Source organism: Hyaena hyaena, unplaced genomic scaffold (assembly GCF_003009895.1).
Source record: "Hyaena hyaena isolate Hyena2069 unplaced genomic scaffold, ASM300989v1 scaffold_345, whole genome shotgun sequence".
Classification (NCBI taxonomy): domain Eukaryota; kingdom Metazoa; phylum Chordata; class Mammalia; order Carnivora; family Hyaenidae; genus Hyaena; species Hyaena hyaena.
In genome coordinates, this window is record NW_024080976.1 from 1,783,052 (window position 1) to 1,802,383 (window position 19,332).

General features: G+C 39.7%; 2 protein-coding genes across 4 annotated transcripts in view; one reads left to right on the top strand and one right to left on the bottom strand.

Annotated features, from left to right (window-relative positions):
- Window positions 1-16,602, bottom strand: part of ZNF570 (zinc finger protein 570) — a 40,749-nt gene extending 24,147 nt beyond the window's left edge. Inside the window, exons 1-4 of one of the 3 annotated variants that reach the window (XM_039249718.1) lie at window positions 16,542-16,602; window positions 6,806-6,889; window positions 1,273-1,399; window positions 871-966 (exon numbers count right to left, since the gene is read on the bottom strand). In XM_039249718.1, coding sequence (XP_039105649.1) covers window positions 871-966; window positions 1,273-1,399; window positions 6,806-6,838 — 256 coding nt within the window. In that variant the 5' untranslated portion in view covers window positions 6,839-6,889; window positions 16,542-16,602. Of the gene's footprint in view, window positions 1-870; window positions 967-1,272; window positions 1,400-6,805; window positions 6,890-7,161; window positions 7,228-7,674; window positions 7,817-16,541 lie in introns of those variants that run through there. The other 2 variants (XM_039249717.1, XM_039249719.1) reach the window with 2 other exon arrangements.
- Window positions 16,503-19,332, top strand: part of LOC120243520 (zinc finger protein 569-like) — a 42,680-nt gene continuing 39,850 nt past the window's right edge. Inside the window, 2 exon segments of the mRNA XM_039249699.1 lie at window positions 16,503-16,631; window positions 18,122-18,279. The gene's annotated coding sequence lies outside the window, so the exon portion shown is untranslated.

Below are 19,332 nucleotides of genomic sequence, written 5' to 3' on the forward strand. Positions count from 1 at the left end.
AACAACAACAACAACAACAACAAAAACATTAAAGAACATTTTTTAATTCAATAAATGTTGAAGACACAATGAATGAACTGACCACTGACAAAAAATGAGGCATTTGGAGATTCACTACTGCTATAATAATAGCAAGTAATAGCCTTTGAGTTCACAATATGAGAAAGGAACTCTTAAAGCACTTTATAAGTATTATCCTAAAAAAAAAGTATTATCCTATTTTACAGAAAGGTTAAGTAACTTGCCTAAAATTTTACTGCCTGTAAGTGTCAAGATCTGAATCTGGCACTTGAGTTAGGGCTGTCTGTAAAATTCAAAAGTTTATCAGGTTAGGAAAAGATTTTTTAAAGACTGGAAGACCCTTATGAAACTGGGTAGGAAGGGTTTCAGAGAATAGATAAATGAGTTCTTAGAAGACAGCAAAGTATTAAAGGAAAGATAGTTAAGAGTAACAAATTTGGGGGGCACCTGGGTGGCTCAGTCAGTTAAACATCCAACTCCTGATTTTGGCTCAGGCTATGATCTCACAGTTTGTGAGATCCAGCCCCATGTCAGGCTCTGTGCTGACAGGGCAGAGCCTACTTGGAATTCACTCTCCCTGTCTCTCTGCCCACCCTCCCCCCCCCCCCAAGGTCTTGCACACATGCTCTTTTTCTCTTTCTCTCTCTCTCTCCCTCAAAATAAATAAATATTTAAAAAAAGGAAAAAGAAATTTGGGGAAATGCTCTAAAAGGCCCCAGTGTCTAGTAAAACCTAGAACATCCAAGAATATGCCAACAAAGAAGAGTGAAGGGGTGACACCTCTATGTCCAGCTGAGCTGTCACCTGCAGAGGTTTTTGGCTGCCTATTTCTATTTCCTCTTCACTCACCTGAGCACAAGCCTTTTGCCAGCTCTCTCTTCACCATCCAGGGCTCTTTCCCTTGTTCCAATAATAATATCACGCTTGGCTTAGAAAAGCAAAGTCCTGCATATATGGGAAAGAAACAGTATTTGTTCATGCTGTGGATATCCCAGAACTCATAACCAATCCTTTATTCAACGGGTAAGAGGGAGCTGGAGACAAATGTGTAAAGACATGTATTCAAAGTACAGGAAAGCTGAAGCTTCCAACACATATCAACAACAGACCCAACTCCACAAATATTAAACCATTACTTTGGCACAGCAACAGACATTCTGCAAAGCACTGAGGATGCTATCCAAAGATTCACAATGGTGGTAGCAAAGAGGCCATTATGAGAAGCTCAATTTTGAAAGAAGGTATTCTTACCTAAGGACACCAAGATCCTGTAGTTCTCCAACATCACATTACTGTACAGATGCCTTTGAGAAGAATTTAGACAGTCCCACTCTTCTCGGGAGAAGTCCACAGCCACATCTCTGAAGGTCACCAACTCCTGAAATGAAATCAATAAATGAAGTGAAATAAGCTCATTCTTAACATGGCTCACCTTATTTGTTCTGTCCCAAGCATAATGGGCTCTCCCTGATATTACATCCTCAACTGTATGGCAAGCATGTTCCCCCTCAGGCCTTTTGTACTTCTCAGATCATTCTGTTTAAAAATAGCAAACTCTTGGGGCACCTGGGTGGCTTAGTCGGTTAAGCATCCGACTTTTGCTTAGGTCATGATCTCGCAGTTCGTGGGTTCAAGCCCCGCGTCGGGCTCTGTGCTGACTGCCAGCTCAGAGCCTGGAGCCTGTTTCAGAGTCTGTGACTCCCTCTCTCTCTGACACTCCCCTGCTCACGCTGTCTCTCTCTCTCCTAGAAATAAATAAAACATTAAAAAAAATTTTTTAAATAGCCAAGTCTTACCCTGTTCCCTATTTCCCTAACCTTCCTTTATTGTTCTCCATGGCACCTAATCATTTTGTTACTATCTGTCCCCAGCCTCCACTAACATGTGAAGACCATGGGGGTAGAGTACATTTTTCCTTTGCTCACTGCTATATTCCTAGTTATAGAACAGTATTTGGCTCACATGAGGCATTCATATATTTGCTGAATAAACTGAATTAATGAAAGACTGGTTTGAAAGGTTGAAGAGACTATGAAAGGATCAAAAATGAGACCAGAATGCTTGCTATGTCTCCAAATATTGTGTTAGACCAAGCAGAGCAAATCACCAATTTCATGAAAATTCAAATACTTTAATCCAGAGTACTTAAAATTTTGTGTAAAGAAATGGGTGTTCTGCTTATAATACTGGTTCTACCTACAGGGGCTGGGTAAAGTTCTTCAAAACTTGGGCTATGCTGTGATTAAGCTGGATTCTAGATTTCTATTATGTGACCACCTGCTGATGAAAACTAACATATGTGTTTGTGTGCGTGTATGTATATACTTACACATATATATATATATATAATTGTATGTAAATATATGTAATATATATAATCTCTTTTTACAAAATTAAAAGAGGTCAATCTGTCAAGGCAAGAAAAGAAAATATTATTGGGCATTTGATACAATTTTGTCATTGTTAAACTGTCTCTACAGAATAAAAATTATTGAAGTGTTTTACAACACTCCAATATTTTTTTCTTATTTAATTATATGAAGTAGTTTGTGAATTTCCTTATCTCTGCCCTACCAACAATAATATCCCTCATATGTTGAACATATGCTTCCAAAAATGTTTTCCTTGGGGAGCCTGGGTGGCTTAGTCGGTTAAGCGTCCGACTTTCGCTTAGGTCATGATCTCGCGGTTCGTGGGTTCGAGCCCCGCGTCGGGCTCTGTGCTGACTGCCAGCTCAGAGCCTGGAGCCTGTTTCAGTCTGTGACTCCCTCTCTCTCTCTGACCCTCCCCTGCTCATGCTGTCTCTCTCTCTCTCTCTCTCCTAGAAATAAATAAAACATTAAAAAAAATTTAAAAAAAAATTTAAAAAAAATTTAAAAAAAATGTTTTCCTTACCTCATATAATTATATATAAATATATATAATAAATGTATAACTATTTTTAATATATGACATATATTTTTTCAATGATTCTATTTCTTATTTTTAATTTTAGAAGGAGGGCACAGGAGCAGGGGAGAGAGAGACAGAGAGAAAGAGAGAGAGAGAGAGAAACTTAAGCAGGATCCACGCAGAACCTAACAGAGGGCTCGATCACATAACCTGGGATCATGGCCTGAGGCGAAATTAATAGTCAGATGCTCAACCAACTGAGACATCCAGGTACCCCTCAATAATTCTTTTAATGAAATTTAATGAAAATAATGACAATGTCAATATAATGAGCTTAAAGTACTACTTTCAAATATCCGACTTCTAACAAATGATCTCTTAAAATATTTGACCTCTATATATACAATGGAATATTATTCAACCATAAAAAGAATGAAATCTTGCCATGTGCAGCAACATGATGGATCTAGAGAATATAATACTAAGCAAAATAAGCCAGTCAGAGAAAGACAAATACCATATGATTTCACTCATATGTGAAATTTAAGAAACAAAGCAAACAAACGAAAGGAAAAAGACAAACCAAAAAACATATTCTTTTATTTTATTTCATTTCTTTTCTTTTCTTTTATTTATTTTATTTAAATCCAAGTTAGTTAACATATAGTGTAATAATGATTTCAGGAGTAAAACTTAGTGATTCATCACTTACATATAACACCCAGGGCTCATCCCAACAAATGCCTTCCTTAATGCCCATCACCCACTTAGCCTGTCTCTCCACCCAGTAACCCTCCAGCAACCTTCAGTTTGTTCTCTGTATTTAAGAGTTTCTTAAGGAAAACAGATTCTTAACTATAGAAAACAAAAAGATGGTTACCAGGGGGTATGTGGAATGGGGTAATAGGGGAAATAGGTGAAGGGGATTAGCAGTATACTTGTCTTGATGAGGACTGAGTAATATGTGGAATGGTTGGATCACTGTACACCTGAAACTAAGCACTATAAGTTAACTACAATGGAATTAAAAAAAAAATAAATGAAAATAAATAAATGTGACCTCTAACCAAATACTTGGTTTTAACATCCGGTCATAATTATAATCAAGTCAGTATGAAGAAAGTCAACAGTTCCCTTCATCTTTTTGCCTTCATAGAAACATGGCTCCCAGCTCAGAGGACTGATTACTTCCCCTGAAGCCCTCTCATGTGGTGACTGTCTTATTTCCAATACTTATCTTTTTGCCTTCATAGAAACATGGCTCCCAGCTCAGAGGACTGATTACTTCCCCTGAAGCCCTCTCATGTGGTGACTGTCTTATTTCCAATACTTATTGTACCACACCACCTGGAGACCTCTTTGCTCCTTACATTTGTTTCTAGGCAATTACCCTTCTTACCTCCCTAAAAGACACCTAGCTTTAAACATTCATGAAATCATACTCTGTCATCCCCCTTTTAGTTACCTATTAATTCCCGGTAGATACCAATACTCTGTCATTCCTTGAACATCTTAGCACCTGACTCACTGTCACTCTCTTCAACACTACTCCTATCATATATAATCTTTGAGCATTTCAATATCTTATAAATAAACGTCCCAATATCCAGGGTTCTCAGTTCTGTGTCGATTCCCTCCTCCAGGAGTCTTGTCTTCCACACTTGTATAGTCATTCACTTCCACTGCCATGCCCCAGACTTTGTCATTACCAATAAGGAGCAAACTCTCCTACTCTGACTTCTTCCTCTTCTATTCCAACTTTTACCCTCCAATACCCCAATCAGGATAATTCTTTTACCCCTCTAGAACCTACAAATCACATTCTACTTACCACATTTTCAATGTTTCTCAACCCCACATCCCCTCACTTCCTACTTCAACCATTTGTTACGGATATACCCTCAATTTCCCTGCCCTTAGTCACCTGGTTAAACAACAGCCATCCCTAGCATACTCTATTTCTGTACCCTGAACAGCTGAACTTTGCTGGCGAAAGTCATACCAATCATGCTAGCTGGTCTCACTTTAAATTCATGACACTAACCTCAAGTGTACCAAAATGCTACTTATATGATACATTTCTCTTGTCCAGTCATTTCCCCACTCTCCTAAATGACCATTACATACTTTTCCCTCTCTCCTCAAGTCTTCATTATCTCTCTCCTCATCCTTACTAAAGATCTTGCTGTTTCGCTGAAAAAACAAAAGCCATTCAAAGAGAATTTCCAGAAACTCCCACAACATCTACACATCTTTCTGCATTTGTCCTACATATTCTAACTTGCTCCTATTACTACTCTAAATGAACGGCCACTCTCCTAGCAAAGGCCACTCCTTCCACTTGTCTGCTAGACCTCAGCTCCTCTGACCTACTCAAGCGATATTCCAACCCCTCTTTGCTTCTCTTCATCTTCAAATTTCCCTTTCTACTGAATCTTGAACATCAGCATACAGATATAAACCTATCTTTAAAAAACCTTGATGTTGAAGCGCCTGGGTGGTTCATTTGGTTGAGCAACCACCTCTTGGTTTTAGCTCAGGTTGTTATCTCATGGACATGGGATAGAACCCCATTTTGGGCTCCATGCTGAACATGAAGCCTGTATGGGATTCTCTCTCTCCTCTCTCTCTGCCTCTCTCCAACTCACTTGTACATGCACACACATGCTCTCTCTCTCAAAATAAATAAACATTAAAAATTAAAATTAAAAACATTTGTTAACCATTTTATCCTTCAGTTACTACCCATTTGTTTTATTCCCTTACAGCTAAATTATCTGAAAGAGTTGTCTGTATTTTCCATAATTTCTATTCCTGCCACGAAGAATCACATAATAGGACATGGGTAACAATCACTTTGACTGCTCTGTTGAGAATAGACTAAAAGAGAGGAAGGGTGGAAGTAGACAGAAAAGTTAGAAGACTATAGCAGTAATCTAGGTGAGAGATGACAGTTCAGACCAGAATGGAAGCAGCAGTGGTAATAAAAATCGTCAACTTCTGGATATATTTTGAACACAGAACAAACAGAACTTCACAATGGAAGACTTTTAGGTTGAGCATCTAGGATGGGGAAGTATGTATGAGTTTCCTAATTGGAAACTCTTCCTTGTTTCTATCCTTGTCCCATTCAGTTTATTCTCAATAGCAACCAGAGTGATTTTATTAAATTAGAATTAGATATGTCACTTCTATGTCTGCAAACTTACAATGGCTTCTTTCACCAAGTTTGAGATATTTGAGTTGGAGGTATTTATTATATGACTAAATGAAGATGCTAAGTCTAGTTAGTTGAATATACAAGTCTGGATTTCAGGAGAGAGGACTGGGCTGTATATAATTTGGTATTTGTCGCTATAGATGGCATTTAAAGCCATGAGACAGAATGAGATCTCCAAAGGAGTGAGTGTAGATAGAGAAAAGATGATAGAGGACCAAAGACTCAGCCCTCTTACTTAATAGGTGCTTAATAATGTTTGGGCAAAGACTATAATGAAGAAGTTGGTCTGTATTTGGGGGAACAGCATTCCAGGCAGAGGAAACAGCAAGTGCAAGGCCATGAGTTAAGAATGTGCTCAGTTAAAAAAAAAAAAAAATGCATGTACTCCGTTCACTACAAGGAAGCTAGCTAGTGTGGCTAGAACTGAGTGAGTTACAGAATGAGAGGATGAGGTCAGAAGGATAGTCAGGGACCAGATTATGTATGGTCTTGCAGGGCAAGGCAAGGAGTTCAGCATGTACCCTGAATGAGGTGGGAATCAACTGCTGGAGACTTTTAATAAGTGACATGAGATTATTTACCCAATAAAGAGTCAGCATAAGCAAAGTTAATGTCTGCTTTGACATTTGAAGAGCAGGAAAATATTTCAGGAAACAGAAAACACCAACTCACCTGGTACATGGCTTTAAGAAGTCCAACAGCCATTGTTTCTTCCTCTTGGCTTCTCTCTTAGGAAATGGCAGTGTCCTTGGATGACTGAGATGGGGAAGAGAACATGAAAAGCTGGGGTTTCCCTATAGCATCCAGAATCATCAGACTAGAATTTTTTGGCTTCTCTTTCCTCCTCTTGCACCCTTCCTTCCAATAGAGAGAAAGCATACTGGAGACCTAGTAATTTGTCTGCATACATGTTAACCCATGACTAAATCACTTCCTTATTACTTTAACAGTAGATTTTCTCAATTTTTACAAATAAAGACTCTGAGGAATGTAATCATTTACATAAAGACACACAACAAATGACTTACAGTACCAAGATCAAATAAAGGTCTTCTTGACTCCACACTCTTTCTCCTCTCCAATAGACCTGTAGTTCTGAAACTTGGTGGCACACAGGCATCACCTCGCTGGCTTCGTAGTCTCAACTAGTCCCCCCACATACTCATTCTTAAAAACTATAGCGCCAACCACCGTCTTACACACAGAACAGTCAGCGGCCACAACCATCACGCTCTCCCAAAGCCCGAAGTCTCAAGCACTAGGGTATCGCAACCGACGTTCACACTCACAACCCCAGTCACAAAGAGGCCGAGGGTACTGGAACAAACGCGGGACACCATACCCTGCCACCCCCACTCACAGTCTCACACTCGATAGCACCAACCATCGACTCACTCGCACCCACAGTCACAGACACGACGTGCACAGGCACATCGGCTGAGTCTCACACTGTATGACATCCAACCACGATCTCGCACCTAGACTCACGCCGCAGGCCCGGAAACCGACGTCCGGGTGACCCACCTCAGCCCCTTCCCTACCTGCAGTAGCGAACTGCGGCAAGATCCCGTCCCCGCCCCGAATGCTCGGGCAATCTCTACTCCGGCCCACCTCTTGCCCTAAGAGTCTGATGGAACCCACCCCCGCGGGCCCGGATAGAAACGACTGGGCCTCCGGAGGACACAAAGGGGCCGCCGGCCCAGTAATCGCAGGGGCCACTGGGAAATGTAGTCCAGACCAGAAAAAGCAGCGCTGCAGAGTCCGACTGCACTGGCGTGTCTCCGCCGGGGGATTCGGAACACCGCCCCTCTGCCCCGGGTCCTCCCACGCCGACCTCTTCCTGGCTCTACCGAGAGAGCTCAGATCTCACCTCGGAGCCTGGGTCCGCCACGGGACCAGGGTAGAGCGTCAACTAGATGGATTGGGGTTGAAGTGAGCAGGAGCAAGTGCTCCGTCCGCCTCCCTTAGCAATCAGGCGCAGAACTTAAGAGGAGCGGAATAGCCGCAAGGGATGCGGTTCGGGTGCGCGCGCTCACACAAATGGAGTGAGGGGCGCTCACCAACGGTTGTGCAGGGACACCCGAAAAGAGTGTGTGGGATAGGGAAAGAAGCGAGTGCGCAGGTCCCGCCGTCCCTAGGGCGTTTCTGCTTCGGGAATGAGTTACCTCGAAGACCGGAGGGAAAGGGTCAGGGTAGAAAGTGTCTTCCTTTGCATACCGTTCTTGTACTTGTGATTTGATGATGGGTGTGAATGTGTCCCCCCTTCCTAAAATGGCGCTTCTGCCGGGTGTCTCCAAAGTTCCCTTATTCTGTCCAGATACAAATGTCACATCTCCAGAAATGCCTTCCCCAATGACACCACTCAGACCACCTTAATCTGACTCTATACTCCTTTAGAATGGGGTTTAAATTTGAACAAGTTCTGTCACCTAATTTTGTGCGTGGTGCCACGACCCTCTGATTCTGTCATTGTGTGTATGTGTAAAACCCTAGGTGTTGGCATGGGCATGCTCGTTTTCTGTGTGCATGTGAGATTGTGTGTGAGAATGTGCTATTAATAGAAAGGGACTGACTGGTGTAAAGTGGAGTAGAAGTGGGATATGATCATGTGTGTGACAGATCCTGAGGATTAGACTAATGGTTGTGGATTGTGGAATTAGTCCCTTTGGTATCAAATTAGAAAGCATCTAGTGGGTGTCAGATGCTCTTGGGGGTTCTGGGATAGACATAAAATAAACTTTTACTTTTTAAAAAATATTTTATTTCTGAGAGAGAAAGAGAGAGAGACAGCATGAGCAGGGGAGAGACAGAGAGAGAGAGATACAGAATCTGAAACAGGCTCCAGGCTCTAAGCTAGCTGTCAGCACAGAGCCCAATGTGGGGCTCGAACCCACGAGCTGAAGTTGGATGCTTAATGCCACCCAGGCGCCCCTGAAATAAACTTTTAAAAATAGCAAATAGAAAGTGAGCAGAAGGGTAACCTCAAAAGGCTTAATACATGTAATTTTTTTCTTTTTTAAAAAATGGTTTATTTTGAGAGAGGGGGGCAGAGAGAGAATCCCAAGCAGACTCCATGCCACCAGTGCAGAACCCTGAAACCAAGAACCATGAAACCATGACCTGAGCTGAAACCAAGAGTTTCAGCTTAACTGAGGCTTAACTGACTTAGCTACCTATGGGTCCCTACATGTGTCCTTGAATAACAAACAGAAATCTGGATTCAGGGGTGCCTGGGTGTCTCAGTTGGTTAAGCAACCGACTTTGGCTCAGGTCATGATGTTAGGGTTTGTGAGTTCAAGTCCTGCATCAGGCTCTCTGCTGTCATCATAGAGCCCACTTCAGATCCTCTGTCCCCCTCTCTTTCTGCTCTTCCCCCACTTGTACCCACTCTCTCAAAAATAAATACTTAAGAATAAAAATCTGGATCTACACAAGGAATGAAGAGCATCAGAGAAAATAAATACAAGGTAAATATGTAAGACATTTTTTATTATTTAAATCTCACCAAAAGATAAATTACTGTTTAAATAAAAATATAAACAATGTAGTTTAGGATGTGTATGTAAATCATATGCCAACAATAGCACAAAGATCAGGAGAAGAGAAGTAAATGGAAATAAACTATTATTAAGTTTCCTCCATTCTGTGTAAAGTAATATAATATCACCTGAACAAACACTATAAGATGTATACTCTAAGCCCTATAGCAACTACTAAACTAAGAAAACAAAAAGTTATAGTTAATAATCCAACAAGGAAGATAGAATGGAATCATAAATTATCATAAATCACTCAATTCAAAAGAAGTCAAAAAGAGAAAGGAACAAAAAACAGATGGGAAACAAATTGCAAGATGGAAGGTTTAATCAAATTAAATATAATTTATCTGAAAATTTAAGAGTAAAGAGTGAAAATCCAACAGTGTCAGATGAGATTTAAAAAAAAAGCATGACTCAGCCATATACTGCCTATGAGAAATTAAATATAACTCTACCAATAGGTTAAAGGTACAAAGATGGAAAAAGATACACCATGCTAATGCTGTATAGAGAAAGCTGGAATGACCTTGGATTTGGCAATGGATTCTTAGCACAAACCACCAAAGAAAAAACTAGATATATTGGACTTCATCAAAATAAAAAATAGGGGTGCCTGGGTGCCTCAGCCAGTTAAGCACCCAACTCTTGATTTCAACTCAGGTCATGATCTCATGGTTTGTGGATTTGAGCCCCGCATCAGGCTCTGTGCTGACAGCTCAGAGCCTGGAGCTGCTTTGGATTCTGTGTCTCCCTCTCTCTCTCTGCCCCTCTTCTGCATGCATTTTGTCTCAGTCTCTCAAAAATGAATAAATGTTAAAAATTTTTTTTGAAGAAAACAGTTTGGCAATTCTTCAAAAGCTTAGCATAGTTTACCATATGACCCAGCAATTCCACTCCTAAAGGAAGTGAAAGCAGGGACTTGAAAAAATAAATACTTGTATTCTAATGTTCATTACAGCATTATTCAAAATAGCCACTAGGTGGAAACAACCCAAGTGTCCATCAAGAGATGGACGGACAAACAAAATATAGTATGTGTGTATATATATATATATATATATATATATACACACACACACACACGTATATATATACACATATATATATACACATATATATGTATATATATACACACACAATGGAATGTTATTCAGCCATAAAAAGGAATAAAATTCTGATAATATGGTACTACATGGATGAATCTTGAAAAAAATATGCAAAGTGAACTAAGTCTACACAAAAGGACAAATATTGTATTCTGCTTATATGAAATATTTGGATTAGACAAATACACAGAGAAAGAAAATAAGAGGTTACCAGGGAATGTGGGGAGGGAGGAACTGAGAGTTAATTGCCTAGAGTGCTTAGTGATTACAGAGTTTTCGTTTCAGTTGATAAAAATTTTGGAAATAGATAGTATTGGTGATTGTACAATATTGCAAATATATTTAATGCCACTGAATCATACGCTTAAAAATTCTTAAAATGGCAATTTTGTGTACATTTTATGTATATTACCATACATTTTATGGTAATATAAAAATTTAATAATGTAACATACCAAAAATGGAAGTGTACACTTTAAATGGATGGATTATATGACATGTGAATTATATCTCAATAGAGCTGTTAAAAAAAAAAAGAAACTGGAGTAGGTGTATTGATATCTAAAAAGTAGATTTCAGAACAAAAAATAGGGATAAAGATCATTTCATAATACTAAAGTGGTTAGCTCACCAAGAGGAAATAACAATTCTAAATGTTTATGCACCTAACAATAGTTTCAAAATACATGAAACAACTGATAAAACTGGAAGAGAGAGAAAAATCCACAATGGTAAGTCAGAGATTCTAATACCACTCTCAGTAATTGCTAGACAAAAAAATAAGCTAAAATATAGATTTGAAAAATACTGTCATTGAGCTAATTGATATTTACAGAGCACAACCAACAACAGCAAAAAAAAAACAAAACTCATTTTTTTTTTCAAGTGTACATGGAGCATTTACAAAGGTAGAACATATACTGGACCAGAAAACAAGGCTTTTTCCACAATGAAATTGAATTAGAAATCAATAACTGAAAAATATATGGATAATTCTCTAATATTTGGAAACATATACATTAAAATATTTTAATGTTTATTTTTGAGAGAGAGTGTGCAAGCAGGGGAGGAGGGACAGAGAGAGAGGAGGACAGAGAATCAAAGCAGGCTCTGTGCTGATAGCAGACAGCCCCATGTGGGGCTTAAACTCATGAACCACAAGATCATGACCTGAGCCGAAGTCAGAATTCAAATGTTTAACTTACTGAGTACCAACGCACCCCAGAAACATATACATTTCTAAATAACCCATGGATTGTAGAAGAAATCAAAAAAGAAATTAGAAAGCATTTTGAACCAAAAGAAAATGAAAACTATATAAAAATTATGGAATGCCACTGAAGCAGTATTCAGGGAGAAATTTATAGAACCAAATACTATATTAGCAAAGAAGAAATCAAAGACTCAAATCAAAGACTTTTCCATTTTGACACACTAGAAAAATAAGAGCAAATAAAACACAATGTAAGTAAAACAAAGGAAATAATGAAGAGCAGAGCAGAAATCAATAAAATAGAAAACTGACAAATAAAATAAATCAATGGAACCAAAAAGCTGATTCTTTGAGAATAATAAATATGATAAAACTATCCAGGATGATGAGGAAAGAAAGGGAAATAACATAAACTACCCATATCAGGAATGAGTGAAGTGACATCTCTACAGATTCTACAAATATTAAAAGGATAACAAACTATTTCATACCTACCTTAATCCCATAAACACAGAGCCTACTTCAGGTCCCCTGTCCCCCCCCCTCCCCCCTGTTCTTTCTCTCTCTCAAGAAAATAAATAAACATTAAAAAAAAAAAAAAAAAAACACCTCCCTGACATTTCCTTTTCTTCCTCATGCTAACAATTTGCAGAAATTCTCGGGGCACCTGGGTGGCTCAGTCGGTTAAGTGTCTGACTTCAGCTCAGGTCATGATCTAACAGTTCATGGGTTCAAGCCCCGTGTTGAGCTCTGTGCTGACAGCCAGCTCAGAGCTTGGAGCCTGTTTCAGATTCTGGGTCTCTCTCCCTCTCTGACCCTCCCCTGCTCATGCTGTCTCTCTCAGAAATAAATAAAACATTAAAAAAAAGTTGTTTTTTTTTTTTTAATTTGCAGACTTTCTTGAGAAGCCTGTCCTGCTTTTCCTAGGAAGCTTCATTATATGAGTAATAAAACTTTTCATACCCTCTTCGTGTGAGGGCATGGCATCATGAGTCTCAACATCCCAACCCAATTTTGTGGGTGGTATCTGCATGTTGGAAAAGAAATGGGTATCACAATTCACAACAGATGGAAAAAAGTACCAATGTCTTTTTTCACAGGTGACATGATCATCTAATGTAGAAAATCCAATGGAACCTCCAAAATTCTAGTAGAAACACTAAGCGACTTTAGCAAATTAATAGGCTCCAAGATCAAGGTACAAAAATCAGTTGTACTTTTATATGAAATACAAGGAACAATCAGAAATTGGCAAGGAACAATTGGAAAATGAAATCTAAAAAATTCCATTTATAATAGCATCAAAAACTCTGAAATACATGGGTAAATCTGACAAAAGATTTAATTACTTTTATGTCAAAAACTACAGAATATTGCTGAGAGACATGAATGAAGATCTAAATAAATGGAGATATATACTGTTGTTGACCTCAGTGGATTGGGGACCCAGGCGGTGAAGGAACTGAGAAAAAGAGATGGCAGTATAGTGAAGCACAGGGGACCCTGAGCCAACAGCCTGAGGTCTAGAACTTTATTATGCATCTTCATATATACCTTCACAGAGATATGAATCAACAATGATTAACTACAAGAGCTTAGTGAAGTATGGCAACAATGTACATGTGGTATTGCTGCAGTATGTAAACACTATGCAGGAACACCTAGCAGGAGTGGTCTCAGCAGAAAAAAACAATATACAATAGGAATGTTTACGGGAGAATGAAACACAAAGAGGGGAGTGAAGCACTGTGCTATTTACTGCTGGCTTCCCTTATGCAAAACATCCTTATTTGTGTACTAAAGAACAGGTCACATTCCCAAGGGCATTTCACTCATGACCTCTTGGGTTATTTTTAAACCTGGGATCTCCAGTTGTCTCAGAGATCTTGGAGCTTAAATGAATATGTGCCTGTGGTCATGGTGGTGCTGTTTGCCACATACTGTATTTCATGGGTTACAAGATTCACAATTTGAAAGATTTCAATTCTCCCTAGATTGATCTGTATTTTAAACACAATGCTAATCAAAATCCCAGATAGGTTGTTGTTTTTTTTTAATTAGTGTTTTGGGTATATATTGACAGATTCCTTCCAAAATCTTTCCTAGGTGTTTACCTAAAAGAAATTAAAATTTATGTTCATACAAAAAACTGTACATGAATATGTACCGCCGAAAGTTGGAAACAACTCATGTTCTTCAGTGAGTGACTAAACAATGTGTGATATATCTACATGGAATACTATTCAGTAATAAAAAGGAATGAATTACTTACACATGTAACAACATATGTGAATTTCCAGGGAATTATGCTGCATGAAAAAGCCAATGCCTAAATTATAAATTTTATCATTCCATTTATATGTTCTTGAAAGTTAAAACTACAGAGATGGGAGAAGAGATTAGGGTTGTGGGGACTTAAACAGGGGGCTGTGGGCAGAAAGGAAAAGGCTGTGGCTACAAAAAAACATAGGAACTATCTTTGTGATGATGTAAGTATTCTAAGCCTTGACTGTATCAATGTAAATATACAGGTTGTAACACTATATATAATTTTGGAAAATGTTACCATTGGAGGAAACTAGATAAAGGGCACATGGGATCTCTGAATTATTTCTTACAACTGCATGCAAATCTAGAATTATCTCAAAATAAAAAAATTTAAAAATTTAAAAAGCTAGGACAGAAAGAAAGTACATTCTTAGGTGGTAGACCAAAATCCAACTACACTAAATGTAAATTCACTAAATATGTCAAACTAAAGAGTAAGATCGTCATTGTTGATTTTAAAATAATGCTGTTTAACAACAGATACGCTTTAAAAATAAAACAGGTTAGAAACAAAAGGACAGAAAGAGATAAACCATGCACTAACCAAAAGAAGGATGGTGAAACTATAGTAATATCAAGATTTAAAAAAAAAAAAAAGCAATTATTATAAAGAGTAAATTCCAACAGGATTGATCCAACAGGATGTTATCACAACTCAAAATATCCAATAAGAGAGCTTCAAAATATATAAAGCAAAGTTAACAGAAATAAAAAGAAATCTACACAAATCTCCAAGTATAAAAAATCAGGAAGCTGGCCTGACATAGAACAAGCAACTCTGTTCTTTTATCATCTCTTAACAAAATGATAAGCAAAAATAATTCTTACAGTAGACAAAAAAAAAAATTACTATTGGTAAAGACAAAATACAAGCAAAACTTATTTGGAGGGCATGTTCTCTCTCATGTAGTGTTTGACTGGGAGTCTCTTGTCCCTTCCCAGACATAGAGTCACACTACTCTGAAACAGTGCCCATTATCTTCTAGTGAAAGGAAGACCTCTACTGAATCCTAAAGGTACCATAGTCCTTACTGGCTTTATACAGCTTCATGGTAAGCTTATGAGTCAGAACCCTCTCTGATAATTTCCAACAAGTACAAGTTCCTGATATTTAGCATCCTGTAGTCTGCAGCATTTTGTTCTCATTGTCATCATATCATAGTAGAAAAGCATCGGGCTAGTGTTTTTCATAGGCATTTTCTCCATTTTAGTCTCTTCTGCAGAATTATTGCAGTCTTCAACTTTGTCAATGTTTTTTTTAAATTCTTAAGTCAGAGCTGAACCCATATGAAATGCTGGAAAAAAGGAAAAATCTTTAGGGCAGTAGTGGAGTAACAGAATAAAAAAGTGTTTCAGTTACACGGATTCACAAACCTCTAAAGTTCCTCCCATTTAATATCTTGGTGACTGGTTTATAGACGCAACCTTGTAAGTTTCAATATTATAACGGAATCGGGTCCGAAAAGCAGAAACACACAGAATTGACAAAAGCACACAGTATCTGAAAAAAACGCAGGGTCAGAATCAGAAGTCCACAAGAACATACAACCTGACCATGGTCATACAAATGGTCGCAAAATCGCACGACCCTCAGTCACTGGACCTCAGTCTCTCGACTCCATAGACCCCCCCCACCCCTAGTTCAACGGCCGAAATCTCCCCCCCACAACACCACTCCTCTCGTTTCTGCCTGCCTGCCAGGACCTTGAGGCTCAAGCTGCCCCATCTCGTCCCGCTACGAGTCCCTGACTTTTCCCCGCCGGCACCCCACTGAAGTCCGTGCGAGGCCGGTATCAGACGGAACTAAACCCACTCAGCGGTGCTTCCGTCACGGATCAGGCAATACAACAGCGGGAAACCGGACACCCAGCCAACCGAAAGGAGGAAGAGACTTTGCGCAGAAAATAGACTTGGCCATGAAGGCCTCTGGGAAACGTAGTCCTTGGCTGAAAAGTTGCCAGCCTTTTCAGATTCTTGTCAGCACCGAGTTGCACTTCCAGGCTCCTAGTGGAGTGCCGGGCTCAGGAGAAGCAGCTTCAGCAAAACTCATTTGAGCCTCCTGGGCAGATCTGGACGCCCTTAAACGCAGTAGGTTATTCCCGCTACTCGACAGCAAGAAAGCGGGCCCGCCCCTCCCGGGAGCCGCAGGGGCCTCTGGGAAGTGTTGTCCGGCGTCTAACGGACCGAGGCTCGTGCTGCCCTCAGTTACAGCCGACGCAGACCTTACAGACGCCTGCGACTCTGCCCGCGCCGGTTGTGCCACTTGGGCGGCGTTGAGTTGTGGAATTGGGCCTGTATCCGCGGGCTCCTTGGTGAGTCCTCAGGAGGCCGCGAGCTCTGAGTCTGGACCCTTTGTGCTGGTTGGGAGTAGGGGCCTGCGGACCCGGTGCCTGTGTGTCGGAGGAGGATGCCGGCAGGGCTGTGCCCGTGCGAGTGGTTTCCCGAGGCCGTGGGAGTGGCGCGTGATGGAACTGTTTGCCAGACATTTGTCTGTGACGGACTGTGGCCGTGAGAACGTGTGTGTAAGCGGATTTTGTGGGTGTGCTTTTCCTTTTACGTTTCAGTATGAGTGTGGGTGCGAACGTGCGTGATTGTGGGATCGGGAGTGAATGATAAACTCGGTGGATGAAAGGTGGTAGAGCACAGTTTGTGTGTGTAGGTTTGTGCGACTGTTTGTACCAGTGCCTCATTTCTTTTTTTTTTTTTTTTAATGTTTTATTTATTTCTAGGAGAGAGAGAGAGAGAGACAGCATGAGCAGGGGAGGGTCAGAGAGAGAGGGAGTCACAGACTGAAACAGGCTCCAGGCTCTGAGCTGGCAGTCAGCACAGAGCCCGACGCGGGGCTCGAACCCACGAACCGCGAGATCATGACCTAAGCGAAAGTCGGACGCTTAACCGACTAAGCCACCCAGGCGCCCCACCAGTGCCTCATTTCTTTGGTTATGAGAATTGGAAATGTATCTTTATGTGAGATGGCAATAGCCCCAACACTTTTAGTATTTATTTATCTTAAATTTTATTTTTGTGTCACAGCCACATTGTCTTATGTGCATACTAACTTCATGCTCCTTGCCCCCGACTCCCCGCCCCAAGTGGCGAAATACAGAAAAGGTCATGGAAGACAACATTCATAATTCTGCCAGCCACTATCAAAATTTACTTCCCATCCTTTCACCCCTCTGTGAATACATACAGGCGTTGCTATATTATTATCTATGTGCATAGTAGCTTAGAAATTGATATAATACTACACATACAATTCTGTAACCTACTTTTGTCGTTTAACAGTACACAGTATCTTCCCAGTTAAACATTTATAAATTTATGTCGTCATTTTAAAGTTTTTCATGCTCTATATTTTAGTACATTTACTCCTGCTGATGGGTAATTTGTTTTTTCCAGCTTCTTGCCATTATGAACAATGTGTTTATCACAATTAGTTGTCATATATTATAATGCACTTCCTAATGGGGGGGGGGAGGCAAAGGGGTAGGCTTCTAGAAGGGGAACTGATAGGTCAAAATATATGTGGTTATTAAAGGCTCCTTTAATCTATCCAATTATTCTCTTGTAAGGTTCCAATAATTTACAGTATTATTGACATAGTTTAAGATTGCTGTATTCATACACCCTTGATAACAAAGGTTATCCACTATTAGTAACCTTTGCTAACCTCATAGATGTACAATCTCTTTAATTTGCAGTTTTGTTACTATTGAAGTCAAGCATTTTAAAAATCTTTGTGAGTTAAGTGTTTCCTAAAATATTTTTCTGAAGCAGTATTTCCAAATTTATTTTCTAGATTCTTCAGCTATTAATTCATTTATTCATCAACACTCCCTTTACTGAATGCTGTCTATGTGACAGGAATAATTCTAGATGCTTGGGATATAGCACTGAACAAAAGAAATTCTCTGCTGTCATGGTACTTACATTGTCGTGAGCCAGATAATAAGTGAGGTAAGTGAGTTAAATATAACATAAATTCAGTAGTGAAAAGTATTAAGAGAAAAAGCAAAACAGAAAGATATATAGAGAGAAGGGAATTAGAGTTTTAGATAGGGTAGCTAGGGAAGGCATCTTAAAAAGGTTATAATAAAGATATGATGGAAGGGGGACGCCGGGGTGTCTTAGTCAGTTGAGCATCCAGCTCACTTGGCTGAAGTCATGATCTCTGATTCATGGGTTTGAGCCCCAAGTCAGGCTCCATGATGGCATTTCGGAGCCTACTTGGGATCATCTCTCTCCTTCTCTTTCTGCCTTTCCCCTACTCACGCGCATGTGCTCTCTCTCTCTCTCAAAATAAATAAACTTAAAAAACAAAAGACATGAAGAAAGTAAAGGAGCTATATATGCACGTGATTGAGGGAAGGTTATTCCAGGCAGAGTGAACAACAGTTCGCTGAGTTGGGGCGGGAAGATGCCTGTTCCAGCAGAGAGACTGATGTGGCTGAAATACAGCAAATGAGATGGGGACTAGTGGGGAATGAGAGAAGAAAGGTAATTGGAGGGAAGGAGGGCAGATCAGGTTCATAATGTGGGCCATATTATGATTTGGCTTTCACTGTGAATGAGGTGGGAAGCTGTTGGAGAGTTTTGATCATGGGAGTGATAATATCTTGCCTGCAGTGTAAGAGGATCACACTTTGACTGCTCTTGATAAGAGAACTATAGGAGGAAGGATTGGGGGTTGGGGGGTAAGGGCAACAGAGACCATATAAGAAACCTTTACAATAATCTAGGGAAAAGATGTCCATCACCTGGAACAGAGTAGTAAAAATAGTGATAGTAGTCATGGATATAATTTAAAAATAGAGCTGGTGGGATTTTCTGAAGGAACTTAAGTGGAGTGTAAGTGTGACAAGATGACACAGTATTTTTCAATCTGGGAAACTTGAAGAACAGAGTTATTAACTGAGAAAGAAAAGAGAGTAGGAAAAACTGACTTGGGGCATAGGGACATAGTGAGATTTCAATTTGGAATATAGTATATGAAGCATGAGATGCCCTCTG